This window comes from Pecten maximus, chromosome 14, assembly GCF_902652985.1.
Source record: "Pecten maximus chromosome 14, xPecMax1.1, whole genome shotgun sequence".
Classification (NCBI taxonomy): domain Eukaryota; kingdom Metazoa; phylum Mollusca; class Bivalvia; order Pectinida; family Pectinidae; genus Pecten; species Pecten maximus.
This window is the reverse complement of record NC_047028.1, coordinates 21,440,847-21,450,376: the sequence shown is the minus strand read 5'-3', so window position 1 is coordinate 21,450,376 and position 9,530 is coordinate 21,440,847. Positions and strand designations below refer to the sequence as shown.

Below are 9,530 nucleotides of genomic sequence, written 5' to 3'. Positions count from 1 at the left end.
AATCAATTATCTTACTAGACCAATCTTGTAGAATTCCTTGTTGTTTTTTAAGGGTATGTCATGTATTTTTTTGTTTGTAACGCGTAATTGTTTTCTTTTCAGTGGGATATTCAGAAACTTATACAAAGGTCTGTATTTAGTTAGCCCCTACCAGAGAACTAACAATCAGACTTTTAGCTATACGTGTTTAAAACTTCAATGTTGATTTGGACGGAACTAAACTAGGTACCAATTGATAGTAAAGCAACCTGATTTAAATACAGACGATCATTATAATATAATGATGATCTGTATTTTGATCAGATTGTATCTGCATTTTGATAAGATTATATATGAAATGGACTTCTTTCAGGCTGTTCAAGCACGACACCTAACTTAGTTGTGGTTTTCGGTTTGACTTTTTCGAAATTGTCGGATAATATAATAAAATATCGATCACCGATTAGATTGTTAATTGTATGTAATAAAGAGTGCGCGCCAAGGACATGGCGGTTTATTCAAAATGCACTAATACCAGATCCGTGTATTAATTTCTATCTAATGCACTGAAACACAACGTCATGGAAATTATTGACGTAATCATGTTTGTGACGTCACAATGGCGATGGTTCAACGCTCCATACCCGTGTCGGTTTGTGTTTCTAGGGAAGCTGAGAAACTGGTCGGTCTGTGCTGTCGTGGTTGTGTCCTTGGGCAAGACATTATACTTTAATTACTCCGAATGGCATGCGACGGGCCTCCCGTATGTTGTTCAGTGAGATAGTCACCAACTACTACAACGAGACTCCGTCTCAAAATGACCATGCCTGTTCACGGGGCGATAAGCCCAGCAATGACTCGGGGTCATTTAGACGTTAACCAGTAATTAACTAATCTCGCCGATTCTTTATCACCTAATCGATTGACTGCTCACCCAATCTGAATGTATTAAATACATGGGGCACAGTTTTTCTGAGCATTTGGACTACAATAATGAACTTTTCGCTGGATTATAGATTATAGTATTTGTGACAAGTCCCTGTATCTTGATGATATAAGTCCATCGTTTCTTATCCTTTTGGATTATTTCTGATTTTGTATAGCACTCGTCTTCATTTGAAATGTTCTAAAGCAATGGTGTTATCCTGTAAATATAATTTGTGTATTTGAATCGGAAATGACTTTTTAAAGGTCACCATGAGGAATAGTTTTATCTCTTTTGTACGTTCGCATCACAGAAAAGAATTTTATAAGTTTAATAAGTCGAGGAGGCATGTTTTTTAGGAACGTTATTTTTGTGATTTCATTATTTATTTCACCAATTAATAGACACTGGAGGATGTCAAATCATTTTTAAATACAATACAATTCATATTGTTGAAAATTTTGATTACAGTTTCCTGGACATTAGTTTCCTTAAAATGGTTGAGTGCCATTCAAACCTTCATGTTTTCTGTAAAAACAACCTAACAAAGGTTTCAGGTTTTCAATTTTTGTTTAATGTCCGCAATCTCTGACGGGTATATTCGACAACATCCTCCGATCCACGTGGCTCCAAGTTCCTTCCATTCGTTAACCAAAGAGACCACAGACATACATTTCTCTCTGTTATAGAATCTGTAACAAACAACAGAACACAATGTCATTTTCGGCAAGACATAGACAAGACATAACAAGAAATATCTTTAAAAAAGATAAACGGCATAGTTTTAATGCTGGTGGTTATAATGTAAAACTGATGGTGAAATGGATTAACGAACTAAAGTGTTTTAGCACGAATAACAAAATTATATCAGTTTGAATCATTTTTTGGTAATAATAAGACTGCATTTGAATCAGGAAAATGGTTTTATTACTGTGTCATTTAACAAGATAATATACTTATTCAGCTTGCATTCAATCTTATCTTTGTTTCGTTTTTAACTGCATATCTGCATTTTGCATTTACCGCTACATTGACCAATCACATACTTCATCTTGACCAGTAACGTCGCCTGTCGCGTCATATCCGGGGCCAAAAGAAAACTAAACGGCTATGCCGAAAAAGCCTACCAGTCTTTGTCACTGATGTTATGAAACATATTCAGGTTGGTAAGTATATACATTTTAAGTGAATAGACTTTCGTCACTCTGTCACATTATCACTTTAACTTTTAAACATATTTGATTGCCAATTAGATTGAGACAAAGGATAAGGCATAATTTTTTCAGCTTATGGACGCCCTCTCCTATCATACAAATACATTACATAAAATCATTGAGATAGACATAAACATAAAACAGATATATCGAATATTTAACATAGGCACAGGTTTGCAAGAAAGAGCACAAGAATACATATCAAAATATATTGCTGGATTTGATGTAGTTTTGCACATGTCGGAACACAAGAGAGTTTAGGTTTACAGAAAGATCTGAATTTTCAAATAAGAGAATTTCTAAATCCAAAACCAAACCTAGGGCATTTAAACTTTGAAACATTTAATCTTTCCAATTCATACAATTTGCACCCAAAGAAAAAATGAAATGCATTTTCGCAAGGATGTCCATAGGTGCAAACGGATCAGTAATGAGATATACTCGATACAGATCATATTTCAGAACACTTCAATTGTGCCTTAATCTAGTATGCAATTATCATTGAAAGTACCAGTTCTAAATCGGGACGAGGGGGCCTATATAATCTCGCACATCTATGATTGGGGGTTTAACAAAACTTACCAAAATAAGCGTCTGCACAGAGTAGCAGAATCGGCTTGTACTATTTTTACCACCTCAGTGTATACGAGATAAAATGTAGAAAAAAACAACAACAAAACAAAACAAATAACAAACAAATAACCTATCAATTTGAATACAATCCGGTACACTTTACACCTTTATGCCTTGCTCCACCCTTAAGGGGTAAGTTTGCTAATCTCGTATGCAAAGGGGCTTGCCGGGTCATAGAAAAGTGTCAAGCCCCTGTTTAATTATGTAAAGGGATGACAGATTCCCTAAATCTACTAACCCTATCCCCGTGTCCCAGTCTTCGCCACTGTTGGGTTTGACGATGATTGGTATGGAGAGGTTCAGATGCTGTATACTTTTGAGAAGCGGTGATATGAACTGTGGGGCGGTACAGTTCACGCCCACGGCTTCCACGCCTTGTCGCTTAGCAACCCTTTCTATGGCGTCCGAGAACTTCTCTCCGTGGCAAGTGTTACATTCGTCCTGTGTGGTGAAAGTGAGACTTTAGATCACATTATTGAGGCAATGATACAAAATCTGTTAATGAATAAAGCAAACGGGCACATATTTTCAACCAATTGCTACACATAGCGTAATTGGACTGGGCCGAACGCCGGTGACCAGGTAGCTCAAATGATTACAGTGTCCGTCTACAGTTCAAAGGTTCCGGGTTCGAGTCCCAATCTAGTCGTTGCTTTTTCCTTCTCCTGTTACAGATGCTATAATGCACAAATAAACACACACACACACATAAACATATATACTTATATGGACCGTGGGTCTGGAAGTTGTACAAAGCCCCCGTGAAGCGCACAGTGTAGTTTTCAACTATAATTCATCATACCTTACAAGTAAAGGTCACCCATGCCTTGGCCCCTGGGTAGTCCTGGAGGAGGTCAAGAACAGCCTCAGCCTCTTCTACAGCTGGAATCGTTTCTATTGCCAGGATATCTACCTTACTGTCCAACAAGGCCTCAACACGTGGGCGATGCCAGTCAATTAGGTCCTTGGTAAAAGAAATGTATTCACATATGTGGTTAATTTTAACTAGCAGAAGAAACAAACCCCGCTCATTTTAGACTAAATACATGAACTAGACATTAACTGTCGTATATAGAAACCTGTATGTTTAAGGTGAACCATACTGAGGCTAGTGTACTTTTTTTAGAATATGAGCGGCAGGTGTCGATATTTATTACAGGCACCGAATTAAACATTATACCGCCACCTTGACTCTCATTTTGAGAACATAGCATTGTCTGAATTGGATTTGTTGGGCAGGGGTCGTCGATGAAGCAGAAGACGCTTTCATCTCTGGAACATTTATCGGTCTTCTTGTAAAATTTGTTTATTTAAGCATTGATGTCATTTTTTTTTAGTTTCATCAGGGTATGAAACAAATTTTGTTTGCAAAATGTATGTACTTACAGAAATTTGCAAACAAAATTTGTTTCATACCCCGATGAAACTAAAAAATAATTGACATCAACGCTTATAATTAATTTTTGAAAATGATTTTCTAATTTAAAACATGTTTTATGTACAATTTTACTGATTTTATATGGGATTCTTTTTCTCAAATCAGTAGGCAACGTCAATTGTCGTATTTTGACGTCACATTTTTCGCGCCATTATTTATTTTTCTTTCATTTAAGCATTGGACGGCTTTCAGTTGCCATTCATATTGACTATGAATGCCAACCGAAAGCCGTTCAATGCTTATATTTACCATCTGCGATTTTTTTTATTTGTCGTGCGATTTTTTTTTTTAATTTTCAAATTCAAATTTCAGTTGGCAGTTCATAAGCTGGTGAACTCGCAACTGAATTGGTAGGGTTATATAGTGGCAGTGCCATACAATGGTAAATATAGAAGAATGAAAAGAATTTTTCGACCAATCACATTTGAGTATTTACCATGAAAACAAAGAAAAATTAATTATATTTCCCACAGGGGCATGAATTCCAAATCCACTGTCCATATATAACATGTATTAGTATCATACATACATTTATATGGATCGTTGGTTGGGGATTTGTGCAAAGTTCCTGTGCATGTAATTCTGTTGTTGGGTATCAAAGACTCAAGAGGGGTATCGAAATAGATGTCAATCTAATTAAAATCTAGATGGTCATTCTCACATGTAACGTAGTGAGAATGACCATCTAAATTCTTATTAGACTGAGTAAATGAGTAAATCAAGAGAGGTTTCGGCAGGTGCAGTAAAGCATAACAAACTAAATAAAGATCAGTTATCTATATCCAATGTATCAAATCGGTGTTATTTGTGAAATCGAGTTTTTTTTAATGACAGTGAGATAGTTTTAAAATGTTACAATGCGGTGAGTGATTAGGTTTACCTGTTTAGACACATTGTCCATGTATTTCCCCGTGTACTCTGACCCGTCGTGTAGACACGCCCCATAGGGACCAACGGAGCCTGCCACCAAACACTTACTCCCTGTAATATAATACATCAACTCTATCAGTAGAAACGGTCCAACGGAGATCCTCACTCAAAACTTTCAAAGTACATCTGAATTTTTAAAGATGTTTTTTTGTTTTTGCTTTTTTTTTTTTTTGCGGTTTTTTATCCTATATATTTAAAGAGGACTGTTTAAGCTCTGCAAGGAGTGATCATAGGAGTTAAATGCACAAGCATCGCAATGAAATAAAAAAGCTATGTAGATAAGACCTCAGGTAGATTATTTTTTAAACATCTGTATGGTTTGAATACAAAAGTGTTCAAAATAGACATACCCGTGTATATCGTAACGTCGTTCCAGATAATGTCAAAGTGTACGTGTACACGTACACGTACACGTACACGTACACGCAAGGTTGCTTAACCCCTCTATATTTATAGTTATTAGTTTCAATGATTTTTTTTCCTATTCAGTTGCAAACGTTACTTAAATAATCTGCAGATTTTAAATCAGTATTGTGATACTCGAGTATCATGTAGACCTACCTGCACGTGTGCTCTCAGAAACTTCCCGCCATGCATCTCTCGCGATCTTTGTCCCGTCAGCCATCAGACGGAAAGCCTCGTCTTCAGTTATCTTGAGTTCCTGACAGAAGCCCGCAACAGAAGCCTGGTAGGTTGCCGTGACAACCACATCACAACCGGCTTCGATAAAACTTCAGTGAAATAGAGGAAATGGCATTATACTATATGAACAAAACGAAACATTTTGGTAGCGTTTGAATTATTACATATACATGTATGTGTGCCATATTTTTCAGTAGTATAATATATATTGTTAGTATATAAGGTGTCGGTTTTTTTCGGTGATAAATCTAAGATTAGGAGCCGATTCGTTACAAGCTGTTCCCTCTCCATAATCACTGCAGTATAAATAGAAAACAAAAATATAGAAAGAAAAAAATACAGTATGAAAACTAAAATGAGACTACATTGTATGTATGTAATTATTATTTTTTTACAAAAGAAGAAAAGATTGCATGAAGACGTAATGCAAGGGAGAGAATCGCTTGATAATCTTTAAATCATTCTAAAATTGCTTTATTCAGCATCAAAAATAGTGTAACTTACTTCTTGTGGGCTTGTTTGATACGCTCCGGATTAGAATGAAGCAGACAGGCTGACCATAATGGATCCGCCTATATAAAAAGATACACATGTTAATTTTATATCATACCCACTGTGTAACGCTATTTATTAACGGGAACACCTCTTTTCTCCTTTATCACATATTTTTATTTATAACCGTATCGTTTATTTCTTCAGAACTAGAGACACGTGCAGGTCTACTTCAGAACCCGAGGGGAATTATCTTACAATATTTCATGTTATTTGTAAATAATGTATGCAATAGCAATTCAAATAATTATTGCATCAAGAAGCAACCAATTATAGAAAAAAATAAGGTAAAATTAAAAAAAAAAAAAAAAGGCTCCAGAGGGAGTCGAACCCTCGACCTCCAGTTTACTAGACTGGCGCTCTAACCAACTGAGCTATGGAGCCTCACGAGCTCCTGGGCGATTTCAACAGGAAGCAATTTGTACACACCAGGCGAAGGTACCCTTTCGAGTGGGACTTTAACATTTTGTAGCAGTAGTCATAGACAACATACACAATTCCAATTTCAACATGACAATAATAGGCAATGCTAGTAACACGTCTCATCACGAACCTCACTTATACTTACGTTGATCGATGTTTCACCCAATCGTTCGAGTTCAGTGGCCGAGCCACCGTCGAGGATGAGAACATCGCCACTTGTGGGGCTGGCCATCGTAGGCCTAAAGCTAGTTTGTTGTCGAACTCGTGCTGTGTGTGTTGTTTGTAGGGGAAGGATGACAATGAATATACACCAGGATCCAGTATATAAGTCAAGTGCGTTTATTTCCCGTGTTATCAGGTTAAAGAAGGACAACTCCTACACAATGTCACACTGTGCTCTCGAAAGGGTTAGCTGATAAGACGACATCAAGCTAACAAGACCTTGAACTTTTGAATTAAAAAAAAAAAATCAAAAGTACTGAATCATATGTGAATTTTAACTGTACTACACACTTTAAAAATAAATCCTTTATTAGTTAACCTAATCATCTGGGCCCAGTTGTTCAAAAGTTGATTAGCTTAATCACTCAAACAAGATCAGTGAAAATTTTATTTCGCCTTTACTTCAGAACCTCCGTGTGTGTGTTCCTTAAAATAGGCAAATAGGAAGAAACTGAGGTGTGTTATAGTTTCACAAAATGTTGTGATGTTAGTTGTACCAGAAATTATTTTATCACAATTTTAAGATTGTTGTTAAATTGTGATTAGCTTAATCAGAGACCTATATAGGTCTCTGGCTTAATCACCTTTTGAACAACTGGGCCCAGATGTTAACTGTCCAAATCGCCCTTCATCTGCCGTCACTCCGTCCGTCGTCCGTCCGTAAATATTCCTTGTTATCGCTATTTCTTAATAAGTGTCGGACACAACTCTCAAATTTCATGTCCATATGTATTGCTCAAATTTTGAACTGGTCAGATTACAACATGACCGACAGGCGGCCATTTCGAATTTTGCCTGGAGAAGTTTGTTAAATTGCTCAAAAATATTCCTCATGGATTCTTTTCTTTCATATAGATAGATTCCCCTTGATCCCTAGTTGTGCATGTTCTATTTTGAGACTGAGAGGGAAACAGAATGGCCGACAAATGTCCATTTTGAATTTTTGATTCCCCCATGATCTCGCGTCTGCCCGTCAGTTAACAATCGACTTCTTCAAAACCGCTGATTGAAATTAAGCAAAATTTGACTGGTAGTATCGTTATGGGGTAGGGATTCAAAATTGTACAAATGATTGGACTGACTCCCTTGGGACCTGAGTGGCGGGACCAAAAGGGGTCAATTTGGCTAAATTGATATAAACAGCCTCTTCTCTGAAACCAAGCTATTATATCGCTCATATTTGACGAGTAGCACCCCTATGGGATAGGGATTAAAAATTGTAAAACAGGTTTTCAGATTTGTATAGATAATTAATTTATTGTAGAATTGTTGTAATGTTCTTTAAAAGTTGTATCTGTTTCAGATGTAGTAAAAAAAGTAATAGTTTTTGTTTATATTTTATCTTACTTAGGATAGCTATACATATATTGTATTGGACTTTTTCATATCTGTTATTATATAACACTTTATGGATCAGTTACTGCAGAACTATTGTAATATTCTTGTAAAGTTGTATCTGCTTCAGGTATAATTAGTACAGATTTTTGTTTTCAAATAGCTATACATATATTGTTTTTTTTTTTCCAGATTATCATATAATTACTGTATAGATCAGTTCTTGTAGAACAATTGTCCCTCTGGGATCTCTTGTTTTTGAAAGGCACGAAACAAACGCAAAGTCTAGTAGACTAGATCTAATGACAAAGTCATCGAATAACTGTCTCAAGTTGGCAAAATTTACCATCCTTCATATTTGGCTTTTTCAAAATAGACAAATATTTTGACATAAAAATTATTTTAAATTTTAAAATTAATTTATTGAATAAAATGCACCTCTCTTCTAACATGTTCTGTTCAATCCACACCGCCTCTGAATATGATAGATGCTCTAGTATTCCCCTTGCTTCAACCAACCTAGTTCATTTTTCCAATCCATTGTGGGTGCAGTGAGATAATCCTACATTACCAGAAGAAATGACTGCAGTTGGGTTCCTGTGGGTGTTTTCCAATGTCCTCTAGGGTATTAGCATTCAAACTGGATCCCCTCCTCCGTGAGGGTGGCTCATTGTGTTTTCTCATCTCTTTCCTTGAGCAATACAATTATTTGAACCTTAAAAAAAGTTCCAATGCTCTAACCCGATCGTTTCTGTTATTCTTTCTCTCGGACTATTGTAGAAAATGTTTATGATAAAGATGATAGGTATGTAGGGTTCGATTTGATATTCTTACATCAATAGGAACTCGATGTTGGATATCAATACAGTAATTATTTAATACGAGATTAAAATATCAAATGATGTAGATTTCAGGTGTTGATTTAATCAACAAAGTGGTTACAAGTCCTTATAATGCATATTATAACTTACAAATAATCGTTGGTTAGGACAGCGAACAGGCGTTTATCATGACAGGCACTAAAATACTGATATAATCATACACTCGTATAAAAAAAAATAAATAAATAAAAAGTTTTTAGAAAATTTTAATGAACAAATTTGGGAAGCATTGAACGTACAATGCATTTGTGATTTTGTTTATATAAACTGTATAATACTGTATAATCGATTTTAGTAATAAGAAAATATTGATATAATAAAAAAAAATAATGATAATAAATAAAATCATAGTTATC

The 9,530-nt window shown here is 35.7% G+C and overlaps 1 protein-coding gene and 1 non-coding gene across 2 annotated transcripts; both read right to left on the bottom strand.

The window, feature by feature from the left end:
* Window positions 1-1,455: 1,455 nt before the first annotated feature.
* Window positions 1,456-7,113, bottom strand: LOC117342871 (homocysteine S-methyltransferase YbgG-like). Its single transcript, XM_033905159.1, has 7 exons — window positions 6,882-7,113; window positions 6,266-6,333; window positions 5,681-5,850; window positions 5,070-5,170; window positions 3,554-3,715; window positions 2,990-3,192; window positions 1,456-1,596 (listed from the first exon to the last, which is right to left on the bottom strand). Exons 1-7 carry the CDS (start codon window positions 6,966-6,968, stop codon window positions 1,458-1,460), a joined length of 930 nt encoding a protein of 309 aa, XP_033761050.1. The 5' UTR covers window positions 6,969-7,113; the 3' UTR covers window positions 1,456-1,457.
* Window positions 6,624-6,697, bottom strand: Trnat-agu. The gene has a single exon. It is a non-coding gene; the product is annotated as a tRNA-Thr (tRNA).
* Window positions 7,114-9,530: the final 2,417 nt, after the last annotated feature.

Coding starts and splice junctions, on each gene's coding strand:
- LOC117342871 (XM_033905159.1), bottom strand. CDS start 6,968: ATGGCCAGCCCCACAAGTGGCGATGTTCTCATCCTCGACGGTGGCTCG. Junction 5,851..6,265: donor ATCAAACAAGCCCACAAGAA/GTAAGTTACACT, acceptor ATTTCACTGAAG/TTTTATCGAAGCCGGTTGTG. Junction 5,171..5,680: donor TTCTGAGAGCACACGTGCAG/GTAGGTCTACAT, acceptor ATTATATTACAG/GGAGTAAGTGTTTGGTGGCA.